Source organism: Oxyura jamaicensis, chromosome 4, assembly GCF_011077185.1.
Source record: "Oxyura jamaicensis isolate SHBP4307 breed ruddy duck chromosome 4, BPBGC_Ojam_1.0, whole genome shotgun sequence".
Taxonomy (NCBI): Eukaryota; Metazoa; Chordata; class Aves; order Anseriformes; family Anatidae; genus Oxyura; species Oxyura jamaicensis.
The window spans coordinates 68,718,167-68,732,243 of NC_048896.1; the positions used below are offsets into that span (position 1 = coordinate 68,718,167).

The 14,077-nt window shown below is 46.2% G+C and overlaps 1 protein-coding gene across 2 annotated transcripts in view; it reads left to right on the forward strand.

Annotated features, from left to right (window-relative positions):
* Nucleotides 1-3,361: 3,361 nt before the first annotated feature.
* SCFD2 (sec1 family domain containing 2) overlaps nucleotides 3,362-14,077 on the forward strand; it is a 193,194-nt gene continuing 182,478 nt past the window's right edge. For both annotated transcript variants that reach the window (XM_035323755.1, XM_035323756.1), the window contains exons 1-2: nucleotides 3,362-4,173; nucleotides 9,123-9,291. In XM_035323755.1, the coding sequence (XP_035179646.1) occupies nucleotides 3,444-4,173; nucleotides 9,123-9,291 (899 nt within the window). In that variant the 5' untranslated portion in view covers nucleotides 3,362-3,443. The remainder of the gene's footprint in view (nucleotides 4,174-9,122; nucleotides 9,292-14,077) is intronic.

A 14,077-nucleotide genomic window follows, 5' to 3' on the forward strand; every position in this document is an offset into this window, starting at 1 on the left:
GGCCCGGCCCCGCGGCGCCCTGGGCACGGGCATGCGGGGGGCGGCCCGGCGGCGCCCGGCCGGGTGGACGCCGCTGGGGACGGCGCTGGGCCCGGCCCGCAGCGCTCACGGCTCGGAGAGGCCCTCCCGGGCCGGACCCCGCCGCCCGCCGCCGGCACTCACCTCGGTGCTGCCCGCCCGAGAGCCGCCCCGGCGGCCCCTCGCCTCCCGCTGCTCGCCGTGGTCGCCAGCCCCTAGCGCCCGCCTGGCTCCTCGGCGGGGATCACAGCCTGCCGTGTGCCTCACGGGACATCCTCGCCCGGCTCCAGAAGAAGGACGTGGCCGAGCATCCTTACTTTGCAGTGCCTCGCTTCTACTAGCAGCTGCCGGGGGAGAGCGTAACCACAGGATAAACACACAGTGCTGCCTCTGCTGTGCTGCCCTAGCACTCGGCTCAGGGGCTCTCTCAGCCAGAGCTAGTGTTTTAGGCTTAATAGCTCCTTATACATCATATTTCCTCCGCGAAACGTCTGGCTTTATGAACGTTAAACTCTTACAGCGCTAAAAATAGCGAGCTGTGACAAAACGTCCCAGCATGTAGCTATGCGTTTCATGAAGAAATTGCCCTATTTTAAAAGCAGTGGGAAGTAGCAAGCCATTTGTATTGATGTTCTCACTTTCCATCTGTGAATGCTGCTTAACAACTTCAAGATTAATTATAAAATGTAAGTACCAACAACTGTGAAAACAAGTTTTGACCAGTTTTGTGTACAAATGGAGTATTCAGCACCTTAGGATGGTTGTAAAAACTAAAAAAAGGACCCCTTTTTCACAGCAGGACAGCTTGTGAAGAACAGACTAGACAGCTTGACTGTATTATAAGCATACCAAAACTGGGTGGGAGAGCTTATTCTTTGAATTGCCTGCATGGAGAACTTTGTTTTAGAGTTTCATATGTGGCATGACATTTCACTGAAGTTCATGTGAATAAATTACCTTCTCAAATGAGTTTTTTCCCCCCCCTGAAGTTAATTTTAAATGTTTGGATGTCATGTACAGGTTATGGATAATAGGGTATAATTATCATGCAATAGGGTTTTTATCATGTAATTACTTTTTTTAATATATATATACACCAGTGGGATCAACAAAGATGTTTTTGGCCCAAAAAAACATTTGTAGACACTTACTTATCATAAAGTAAATGTGTGTTACAGTATGTCGTACTGGACGTCAGTATTTTTCTGTTTTCATTCCTGTCTTACGTGGTCATTTAGTACGCTTCTGATGTTAGCCTTACATTAAAGGAAGCAGGAGAGCTCTGTATTTTCTTTCCTTTGATTATGCAGATTCAAGAAAGATGAAAGAAAATAGTTTTGTGGGAAACAACACAAAGAGAAATCAGGAGAGGTGCAGAACATAAAATCATGAAAAAAGGAAACAACAAACGTGTCAACACATCCTCAAAAGAGTTTTGCTCATAGCAAGTCTTTAAATAATCACAGGGAGCTAGTGGTCACATAAAAATCCACCTGAAAAATTATCCTGAGCAGCTTGAACGGTGGAAGCTTGCACAACAAGGCCATGTCCCAGCAGCTGCGGCCAGCCCTCCACCGCTCTCAGGAACCTCTTTATCTGGCTTTGGCTATGGTTGGACAGAGAGGATGCTCTGCCCCTCCTTCCTGCCTTGCTTCTGAGGACAAAGTGCTGGGCTGGGTGGCCTTCTGCCCTAAAAGATAACAACTCCCACCAGTCCCAGCCTCTGGAAAGAACCTTGCAGTTTCTCCTTACTGCTGCACAGAAGGAGAGCAGCAGCTGAGGCTGAAAAACAAGGTTTTTCCCAAGGCCCTAAGTGCTAAAGGCTGAGGACAGAAGGCCTCTTGTGAACTGCGTAAACGTCCTGGCTCACAAGTTACTCTCCAGAGACCCACAGCAAGACTTCAAGTTTACAGGAAGCCTTTCATACTTTTTTTTTTTTTTTTTTTTTTCTCCCCTAACACAGTGTAGTTGTAAACTTGCACATGTGAGAAAATAAGCTGTTAGAAAGTACTTACACACTTCTTTTTGGTAATTTAACCACTGTGCTTTATATTAACCTCATCTTGTCTTTGGCTAGTAATACTTTTCTAAACACATGCAGAACCAGTTGCAATATGTATGGTATTTTTAAAGTAAAAAGCTATTTGTTTTCTTAAAAGAGCACCTGCTTTTTTGACCATATAGCTGAAAGAAATTAGGAATAATATGATAACTCTAAAGAGCAGGACAAGATGAACCATATCTAGCTTTTGTCTGTGGTGATCGAGCATAAAGTAAAAGCTCAGATATGTAAGCTCTGAGATCAAGGATCTGACAGGAAGATAGTTCAGTGTGAGTATAAACCTGGGGGCTTGTGGCTCAACATTCCCCATCCTTTCTTGGTATTTGTTTTTCTAATCAGATTAGCCCAGAAGGGCATTATTTTACATATCTTTAGCATACTGTAGTTGTATAGCCTAGTTGGGTTTGGAACAGCACACAGGTAAGTCTGCTTGGAAGAGTCAAGAACATCAGGGCAGGAGAGTGCGTGGAGCAGGCGGGAAGAATTTAATTTCATGACTGGAAATCTAGCCAACCCATGCTAGCTGTGCTCCCCAGTGCCACAAAACCAGCTGAACCAGCAAGAGACCTAAGCAGTACTTGACTTAAGTACCTTGAGTACTGTGTTCAGTTTTGGGCCCCTCACTACAAGGAGGACATCGAGGCCCTGGAGCATGTCCAGAGAAGGGCTATGAAGCTGGTGAAGGGCCTGGAGCACAAGTCCTATGAAGAGCGACTGAGGGAGCTGGGGGTGTTTCGTCTGGAGAAAAGGAGGTCCAAGGGAGACCTTATTGCTCTCTACAACTACCTGAAAGGAAGGTGTGGGGAGCTGGGGGTCGGCCCCTTCTCACAGGTAACTAGTGTTAGGACTACAGGGAATGGCCTCAAGTTGTGCCAGGGGAGGGAGGTTCAGGTTGGAAATGAGGAGACAGTTCCTCTCAGAAGGAGCAGTCAGGCATTGGGATGGGTTGCCCAGGGAAGTGGTGGAGTCACCGTCCCTGAGGGTGTTTAGGGAAAGGTTAGATATGGCGCTGAGGGACATGGCTTAGTGGGTGATAGTGGTGGTAGTGGGATGGTTGGACCAGGTGATCTTGGAGGTGTTTTACAAGCTTAGTGAGTCTATGATTCTGTTCTGTGAAGAGCATCTCAGGCAGCAAACGTCTTAATTATCTATTAACCCCTTCTCCTTTGTCGGCTGCTGTAGGTGTAAGCACCCTGCCCCGTGCAGCAGGGCCGGCCCTGACGGGCGGCGTGGCGCGGTCCCGCCCCGCTTCGGGCAGCCAGCCCACGGCCGCCACGTCAACCCGCGGCGCCGGCCGGGCACGTGCGCGGGGTTGTGGCTGTCAGCGCCGCCGCCGCCGCTCCTTCCCCCCCGTCCCGCCGCCATGTCGGCGCTGCCGCGGCTGTGCCGGCAGGCCTGGGAGCCCGTGCTCGCCCGGGCGCGCGGGGCCGTCGTCTTCCTGGACGCGGCGGCCGCCGAGGCGCTGCACTGGGGCGGCGGCGGCGCGGGCGAGCTGCTGGCGGCGGGGGCGCTGGCCGTTAAGCCGCTGCCCGCCGACGAGGGGGCGGCGGGGGGCTCTCCCCGCGCCGTCTTCGTGCTGAGCGGGCCGCTGCGGGGCTCCGCGGCCGCCGCCGTCCGCGCCGTGCTGGGTGCGGGCGCCGTGCGGTGCTGCGCCGTGCTGTGCGCCGGGGAGGCGGAGGGCGGCGGGCCCGGCGAGCTGGAGGAGACCCTGCGGCGGTGGATGGGCCCCGGCGGCCGCGCCGAGGCGGTGCTGCGGGGGCCGCCGCTGCTGGCGCCCCTCACGGCGGAGCTCGGCCTCCTGCCCGGCTTGGCAGCCCTCGTCCCGCCGCCCGGCGGCCCCCGGCACGGCGGCCCCGGGGAGCTGGGGCTGGGGGCGCTGCCCGCCGAGCTGAGGGCGGCCGTGAGGGTGCTGGTGGGGGAGCTGGACGCCCTGTTCGGCGCCATGGGGCTGCGGGAGGAGAGCTTCGCCGTGGGGAGCCTCAGCAGGGTGCTCGCCGCCGAGCTGGCGAGCTACGCCCCGGCCAGGAACAGGAGGAGGATGGCCGCCAACAGGGCCTCCGTCGTCTTCGTGGACAGGACGTTGGACCTCGCCGGTAAGGAGGCCAAGTGCTGGCGAGGGCTGCCATCCGTGCATACCCAGATCCAAAAAAAGCACCAAAAGGCTTCTGTATGGTTGCACGAGTCCTCGTGGCCTGTGCGCACGTGCACCATCATGGCTTTGGTGGTTGCTCACCCGTCGTTGCCCCAGAGCAGGTTGTGGAAACTAAGAGTGAAGTAGAAGGCTCTGCAGGTCGATTTCTGGCCCTTCTGCTGTGCTGCAAATAGGAGACCTTAGCTGGGCCTGTGTCATTCCAAGGTGTGAAGGAAATGCCCTGCTGGATTAAGCTTGTGGCCTGTGGATTGCTGCAAGGCATGTGCCAACATATCATACTTGTCACCCACAGCATTATACCTGTCTAAGCAGATACACGCCTACACATACACTTACCTATACCTATGTGCCTCAAAGAGTTCATACATATACAAAGATACCTTACCGGATGCTGCGCATTATACTTTTTGAGTGATGCAATGGCATGTAGCAGGCATCTTTAACGTGGAAAGCATTTCAATTGAAACAGTACAGAACATTTCATAAAACACTTTGGGAAGTAAAAGCATAAGAATGAAACATGGTAAATTTGATGCTACCAATTAATGCAGAATTGATGTGAAAATTAAGAAGTGCAGAAAGTAGTGTAAGTCTGCTGAGAAACTGTTGGGAGTAGGCTACTTAGCACTGTAATCAACCTCTAAGGTTAGTGAATGAAGTAGTGTGTTAACCTGGTAAGATGTGATATCAAAAGGGCAGAAAGGGGAAGTGTAATTAGATGAGCTGCCAACAAGATGCAGGGCCAGTGCCCTTGCAGAAGTTTGTATCGGGCTGTTGTGGAATGACCCTGTTTCAGGGGAAACAGGAAACTCAGAATAGTTTATACAGGAGCAGCTGCATTTGCTTGCTCCATTGTATTGCTTATGGGCCTGCTGGTGTTGCAGTGTGTGCAGACTGGTTCTGTTTGCATCATCTGTAGTAATTAATTGAGGCCAAAGTTTTGCCACTTGACCTGTAGCAAGTGCATGGCACTATATTGCACCTGCAGCACATCTATTTCTGAGTTGTCTTCACTGCTTGAATTATGATTGTCTAAAACATTGTTGCCAGTGCTGTCCCTGATCTGTGTGCATGCATAGTGCTGCTTTAGCTTGCCTGCTTGTTTTAAAGTTCATGACTTATGCTTTAAGAAGCAGAAAAAATCCTCCAACTAGAGTGGGGCTCTAATAAATTATAGTGGTTAAGGTCAGAGCTAACTCTGGTACCTTAATTCCCCTTCATTTTTTCTTTTCTGATACTTGCATCACTAGATGTTTACCTTGTGATACTGCATTCTAACCCCATGTTCCGTTTGTATGTTTCTCAGTCACCACCTTGCCACCATTCACACCTTTTAAGAAGCGTTTTTTTCTAGCTTGCCAGACTGTGTGGTTAATGCAGGTTTGATTAATACCTCTCACGTGAGTGTCATTGCAGCTTGTCTGGAAGTGGTAGTTCAGTACCTTCAGCAGCAGCACTTCAGTCTTCCCCAAGCACCTTTCCACGTTTCAGTCAGAATTGCAGGAACTTTTCCCCACAGCCATACAAAGCTGCGAGCTCAGCTCTAACTTAGTGGATCACCTCCCTTGCTACCAGCCAGGTAGCAGCTTTCCGTCACACCTTGCGCTGGCTGTAATGCGTGCAGCCTTTTCAGGGGTATAAAGAGCAGAGCTCAGCCCACATCAGTGCCGTGTAGGTACGGTTCCTTGGAGCAGCCACAGCGATTAGAGAGCCGTGATGTGCCTCCATTGCCGTACTGTGTAATAGCAGAAGACAAGAGTGAAGGCTAACGCAGGCCCGTGCCTTTCTGGTAAAGCCTGGTTCTGATTAATAGCTCTTTTTGATAACTTTTGTTTCAGACTGTTGGTTTTTACTTGTCTGTGGTACCTTTTCTTTCTATCTGTCGTGTTACCAATTTACACCGCTTTACTCATGCGCTTTCTGATTGAGGCATCTTCCAAGTTGATGTGTTGGTGGATTGATGCTGTTGTCTTAAATGAAACAGAAAAAGATGTTTTATTTTTCCTTGCTGCATAGGGTAAGGCCTTGGAAGCATAAATACTGAGGTCTGTGAAGTACAGTAGTCCCCATTTTATGAAGGAGGTTGGGGTTTTGACGCAGGAGGCAGCCGATGTGAAAACGATTATGGTTGTTTGAGGTTGTAAGCTTCAGCTGTGAGGACTGATGGCAGCTGAAAATATTCAAGTGCTGTAAACATGGCACTGTGGTCAGTGTGCAGACTCTGCTCTGATGTGGTTTGTAAAGATTCTGTTATTGCGAGGCAGGCCCATGACTTTGTATAACAGGTTTTCAATGCTTCAGATGTTAAATGTGTTGCGGTAGCTCCACTGAGATAAGCAAGCTACTGGAGAGAGTTTTGCATATTTAAAGACAACAGCAGGTGCCTGGCCAGTGCAAGGGACTTGAGAATTATGCGAGCCTTAAGCAGATGCTTAGGTGTTTCTTGGCTCCCAATTTACTACTCTGCACATGGTCCAGTTGCTGTGAGAGATGGCAGAAAACATTTCTGCTTTCTGATAATTTAAGCCCTCTTCTCACTGAGGTGATGCACTGCCCAAGGGAGTTGTGTCATAGGAACTTCCCACAGAACTTCTTCAGCGTGAAGTCTTCCTAGTGGTCATCTTGCTTGGAAAAGCATCAGATGAGCGTGCAGCATTGAAACAGCACAAAAACTGAGGTGGCTTTGTCCTTGTGTTTTTCCAAAATCACCAGTCCTAAACTAATTTGTGAAGTAGTTAAAGCAGAAGGTTTTAGGAAGGCTTGATAGGAGGGGCAAGAAACACCTTGCATACTGTTTTGGTTCACACTGACGCATATTTAAACTTTGATCGAAGGAAAAGCCCCTGGCTTCTAATGAGCCACGGAAATTAGCTGCGTTAGTTGTAGGCTAGCACGCAGCATCTCTGTAGGAGAACTCCTTGTGCTTGGTGACTGACTTCCAAGGCTTCCTGCAGCCCAGGTTCTCACATTGGTCCTGTGACCCAAAGAATTTGAGTATAAATGGTGTATTATACGGCTGCTGGCGGGCTTAGGGAAATATTTTTGTGTGTGCATGTCATCTGTGCTTTGGGGGGGTTTGAGTTCACGATACAGCTGGTCGACTTTGACAATTGTGCCAGTTGCAACTCGCATCAAAGGTCACTTGTTTCAGTTTGTCACTCTGGTGAGAAGACGAAGTAAAATCAGAAAAGCTTGCTCTGTCAGATTTCCGGTATCCTCAGGGCCAGGCACGCGGATTCCTGGTGCGTTGGTCAGACAACCTCTCCTCGCCACTTTCACACCCGGTAGGTGTGCGGGTTGGCAGCGTTACAGCTGCCTTGAACCCTGGTGGTCCTAAGAAGCTGCTGGGCACCCTGTTGACTGTCCTGGAAGCAATGGGGAGGGAGGAGGGGAACCACTTCCAGTGAATGCGGGTTTACTTGGATTTGAGGTGTTGCTAGCTTCGTTTGGTGTCTTGCCTAGCTCGTGTGAGGTAAGTGTGGAGAGGGAGGTGTTGCTTCCATTTCTTTGGGGGGGTGAAGGTTTAAAGGACTGCCATCTGCTTTCCATGCCTGTACGTTTGCGGGCGCTGATAAATGCAGCATGGCTGACAAGAGGCTGACCTCGTAAGAGGAACCTGGGGCTTTTGGAGAGCAGATGGCTCAGCGAGCTGCAAAGACAACCCGGCTCATCTCATCTGCAGTTCAGTGGTCTGAGTCTGGCAGGGGATGGTAGAAAGGAAAGTTGCTGTCATTCTGATTGACTACAACAGTCTCTGGTGAAACAAACTGGTAATTCATCCAGCTGAGCGGCCAGGTGTCCCCGTTCCACTAGCACCATGTGCTGGACACATGTGCCTTCCTTGCCTTCTGCAGCTGGAGGCACTGCCAGCATGCAGCTTGAGTTTACTTCTCTTCCCTTTTCATCCTTGCTTTTGGAAATGATCAGAAGTGAGAATGGTTAGGGTGCCTCATCGGCAGACTCCTGTGGAGTGGGACCATAGTCTAAAAATCCTTTTACTGCCACTCAAAGGTGGGTTCAGAAGTCTCTGTTATTTCCTTGGGTAAAGCCAGAAGAACAATACTGAGCTCAACACTGGTGTGCAGCCTGGTCAGCCATAGCTAAGCTTGCAGAATACAAATACCTTGGACTTTTTCCTGACTTAAAGGCAATGAAGTTTCTATTTCCCTTCTCCAACTCTTTCATCCATGGTATGCATCGTGTTTTTCTTGGGCTTGGCTCACAGGCTTAACATTTTTCAAGTTGGTTGTAGTGCCTGCGTTTAGAGCTGGTGAATAGAAGGAACAGCACGCGTATTCAGGTGAATGGAAGAAACATGCCAACTTCGTCTCTTTTAGTCATCTCATGTGGTTTCACCTCTGCTGCCCTCAGTCTATAAAGGAGAGAGGACCTTGATGGTAGCATGTTGTTGGTGGTTTGTTTATGTTAATGTTATGTCTGCCTATCTGTGTAGCTATGTATGCAGCTTGCATGCAGCCCTTTTAAGCACAGCCACGTTAGTTTAGGTAGAAAACTATACTTTGCATGTGTGCGTGTATATTTAATTCTTTAGTTTGCCTGCTTTTTTAGTAACCATTGCAAATCTCATCTTAAAATTCTCTTATGCAGAGTAAAGCATTTTGCATATATGTGCAAAATCAGTGAATATCAAACAGCTGTACAGCTAAGTCTAAATTATGCCTTCTAAATCAATCTTAAACTTCAGCCATTCCAGAAATCATTTTTTTGTAGGAAAATATCTTTGAAAAGCTAAATATGGCCTTGATATTATGACTACCACTGTCCTTCTCCCCAAAACACGTGGTTATTATTTTGCTCCCAGTTCCCTGTGTTTTTGTTTTCCCTTATAGTTACATACCTGACATTGTTGGGGGCTTTTTCCCTTCCCAGGAGCAGTTGGTCATCACGGCGACAATCTTGCAGAGAAGATACTTTCTGTGCTTCCCAAGCTTCCTGGCCACAAGACGGATGTGATGGTTAATATGGTGGAACTTACCGCGCTGCAGACTCCAGATGAAGCTTGCAGTATTATAGCACCGGGCTGCTTAGCACAACCAAAGTAAACATTCTTTTTTCTTTCTTTCCTTTTTTTTAAGATGTTGAGTATGTTTTTTTTGTTGTTTTGTTTGTTTGTTTGTTTGTTTTAATGGGGAAAATAAAGGGAACAGAACAAGTCTTTTAAACAAAACAAGTTTACAGCAGAAACCCATCTGGTCCTAATTCTGCTGGGATATAATCAGTTTGTATGTGTGCATTAAGTGAGTGGGCCATGTAAGACTTTCAAACCTGGGAGCTTCTCAGGACGTTTTTAGATCTCAGTCGTTTGAATTGTTGTGATTACTGTAAATAGATTAATAGAAATTCTTCCTTGTGACATTTCTTTTTCTAGTTAAGTAACAGGTCACACAAGCAGGTAGATCTTTAGTGTGGCTGCCTTCTCCCGTAAGCACCTTTATAATTATAGAGTGAACTGCTTGCTGAACTGTTGTTGAAATTAACAGGTGTTCTATCCCTGTTTTCAAACAAAGTACCTGTGGAGAAAGAATTAGGCACAAACTGAGGTATACAGATAGCGATGTGAGGGCCTGTTTTTTACTTACACAGGGACAACCTAAAAGCAGTAACTTTGAAGAATCGGTCTTTGCTATATGTAGTTTGTAGCTAAGACTTTGCTTGTAAGGTTTGATATGTCACTCTCTAACTTTAGTTGTCCAAATTGAAACTGTCCTGTAACTTCTGTTACTATGCATGAACCAGGAAATACAGCAGGTGCTGGCGTTGTTGCACAAGAACAATCTTGCTCAGCAGTGCTCTAGAAATTCATGCGGTGCAAAGGAGATTAAAAATTAAATTGCTGTAATATTCTCTCCATAGTAGAACAGTAGTTCCTTTGGTTGTTTTTCAAAATGGGTAATCTAAAGTAGTGTCTGTTCTGTTCTGACTTCTTTTGGTTCTTTGCACCTGCACTCTACTAAGCCTCCCACCCCACAAAAACAAAAATAAATCAGAGAGGACATTTCACTTTCTGACATATGGTGTTTATTTTCTTGCCGCCTCTGGATCCTTTGTCAACTTCCATCTCCCTGGACTGTAAATGGGTCCGGTTTCTAAGTTTAACATTGCATAACTGTCTTCCTCAGGAGCTGGAGAGGAAACATTTCCACATATAGGTGGACTCAACTGTAATTTCTGCTGAGGTGACTAACTTGAATAAAATTAGTTCTGGTTTTCTTTTTGTTGGCTGCTTTCCAGCTGATCTCTGAAGTTGGAGTGAGATGTCCTTAAGATCTGTCTACACAGCAGAAATAAAGAGGTTGCTGTCTGTGGTAGATGTGCTGTGATAGCTGTTGTTTGTGCTAACTGATTAGCTACCAGAAATAACGATGACTTCTGGCAGTGGGGACCAGGGAAAAAAAAATAGACATTTATTGCCCTAAGACTGTTGACCTGCACCGCCATTCCATTATTCCTAACATTATCTACACTGAGCTAGTGCTAGTACACCTTCCCATGCTTGAATTATGACTTCAGTCTTCTCAGTAGTCACGTTGTTGTACCAGCCTGCGGTTTCATTTTGTTCTAAGGTGGCTAACAATACATGTGCTAAGGTTTATTTGCCTATTTGTTAGCTGGCAAATGTTGCCTCTGTTGAAAGTACAGTTAGACTTAACATCTACTGCAAAATCTGCTACAGACACAGGTGGTTAAAGAACAAAGGAGTTGATAGTTGATTACAAGTTGCCCACCTGCAACTCTACAAGTGAGGCAAAGTCGAATGGTAGCAACTGATACTTGGTTCCAAGGCAGCGGTGTCATTGCCACAGCAGTCTCTAACACCTCCTCCCAGACAAATCATCGTATAAAATCTGTTATGCTGGAAGTATTTAAGAACATGTTAGCCAAATATGATTTAAATAGGATTGATCTTGTCTTGAAGCAGGGCAAAGGGACTGGGTGACCTTTTAAAATCTCTCCTGTGATTATTGTTTGCAACTGAAGTGTTGCGTGCCTGAGAACAGTCTCCAAAACAGAACACGGCTTTGTACTGTTCAAAGCTGTCTCTTTCACTTTTTCTGACTGTGTAGTGAGTAGGAGTAGTTTCCAATTTAAAACAGGCATTTACAAATCAGCTTAAGCCAGTTGCTGTAGAGTACTAGAAACAGCATCTGGACGGGTAGCTGGAGGTTGTAGCTTCCCTTCTTTTTACCAAGAACTGCATCCTAGTGTTGGATTATAAACTTCAGCATTAATCATCTTTGCTAGCGTGGAATGGATGAAGTTCTTCTGAAGTACTGAGATGGATTTAAAACTCCCACCACTAGGTTCCTATGTCAGTTCCCTAAGAAATTCCATAGGGTGCTCTCAGTTCTTCATCACCATAGTTATTGCTGTTGGTAGCAGGCTGGGAAGCGTTTCTTGTAATTGGAAACTTCAGTCTTGATTTATATCTGTAAATGACGCATGGCAAGGAGCGTTCCCCTGCTTGTAAATGTTCTGTTTACTCTGGTGAGTGAAAGTGAGAGTACCTTTCCTACCAACAGCACTAGTACCGTGAGCTGCACCCAGGTGGAATGCAGGGGGGCTCTTTTACGTGAAACTATGTGATCGTACTGGCCCCATATTGTGGCATTTCACAGACTTGCATATTCAGAATATTTTTCAAATGTTTTCACTATATTCTTTCAAGTTAATATTTGAGCATGTTGTGGTGGTGAAAGAAAGAGGTCTGCTCCCTCCGCACAGCTTGCTATATTTAACTTTTCTTGTGGAATGCCTCTCCAGCAGAAACATCTGGGCTCAGTTACAGAGTTAGCAAACAGAATTAATGAATAATTTATGGCTGGTGTGGTGAAATAAAGCAGGGTTCTTTTCTCAAATCTAAGGAAATAATGGGCTTCTTTAAAGATTTAGATGAAAATGTAAATGCCATATGCTGCTGAAGTTATAGTACTTTGAAGGTGTTCTCTTTGTGAGGAAAAGAATTTCTTTCCTTCTAGACCTAGATTACTTAATTTTATTAGTCTTAGTAACCTTAAAAATCTTGTGAAGTAATTAATTGTTTTGCCCCGCTGTACTCACTGGTAGACTGTCACTCCATTGTGAAAGTTTATTGAAAGTTATGCAGTTTGAGAATTGTTAGACTATTTTATTCATTTTTACATACAGATCATAAATTCATTAGGGTTGGAAAAAAACTCCAAGATCATCTGGTCCAGCCATGCCCCCTACCACCAATACTACCCACTAAACCACTGTCCCTAAGTACCACGTTTATATACGTGAAAAGAATGAAGCCATTTGTAGACATAAACTGAAGACTTCCACTCTTGTTCGGAACTGGTGGTTTCTGATTTAAAAATGGTAGCTTTCCTGTCCTTTCAAACAACTGAGGCATAATGGAAGTAGAAATTGCAGTGAAAGCTTAATGGCAGAGGTAGAGTAAAAAAATCACACAGATTGTAGCTCTGCTGCTGGTCTTTGTGTTTTGAGAACCCATACAGTGTTTTTAGAGGATTTTTTTCTTTCTAACAATTTTAGCTGAACTTCTGACTTTAAAGTCATATGTGCAGTGGCTTCTAAAAATCATCTGCTTGGACACACATCAAGCTCTCTGTATTTGAATATCACGTTGTCCATTTTGTAACACCTTAGTACACCTATCTTACATTTTTAGGATTGATACTTTATCACATGGAAGCATCCTGTTGCCAGTAGTGCTTTTATTGCGGTGGAGGATTGCACTGTCCTGTTGTCCCCATCTCTCACGCGGGGAGCCGAGGTGCTTGGACACTCCGTGGTTCCCTGAGGCAGCAGTTAAGGGTTCACATTCCTGCATCCTGGCCACAGGTCTGTGGGATGTGAGAAGAAGTGAAGTTACATGGTCCTGAATTGTGGGCAACTAAGTACGCCTGCTCTTTTTTTAATATACTTTTTTATTACCCAGGAACTCTTTTGATGTACTCTCATATTTTGCTGAATAAACCAAGTACTGAATTTGTTTATGCATGTGTCAAGGACCTGCTGAGTAGAGATTTCTTGCCTGCTTTTCCACTTTAGTTTCCTTTTCTCCAGGAGTTAGTAAGCTTCTCAGAATTTAGTGCAGTATTAAAATCTCATAAAAAGACCACTTTTTAAATTAAAATATTTAAGTACTTAATGCAATATGCAGTTATTGCAAAGAAAGAACCACTGGGGTCTTAAAACAAGTGCTTTTTCCATAGAAATACAAAGCTGTAACCTAACACATTTCACGTTGGGGCTGCTATGCCTAAAGCAATTTGATGGGCAGTACAGTTGGGGTGCCTAGGCACTTTTGACAAAGCAGGTGGAGCTGCTTAATCATTTGCGTTTGCGCTGGGGGGGTGTGGGGGGGAATAACAAGTTCAGAATGAGATGATCTTGTTGATGGGTGTGATTCAGAAAACATCTTTACATAGGCCAGATGTTTGAAACATAGCACTTGCTAAATCTTTCTTTGGGTCTCTGAACGAGAAGTGCAAGGAGAGGTGTGCTGAGGGGGAAGGAAGCTGGTTGAAAATTAGAACATTGATTGAGACCCAGTAATAAAATTTCAGAGTCTCACATGAATGTAAGTTGAAAGCGCACATTCCTGATCTTCCTCAGTTTTGAGGTTTATCACTCCTATTGTAGACCAACTTTAATTTACAAAGTGAATTTATTAGAAGTTACAAGTTACAGCAGAGAGGAAAGCCCCGCTCTAGCTTCGTCTTTGCTCTTGTGCCTGATGTGATGCTGCCGTGCTCTCCCAGTACCATGGGACTCAGGAGACTGAGCACAGAAGAGCAGTGGGAGGTCAGGGGATTTGTCCCGGGTCTGCTGTCTAT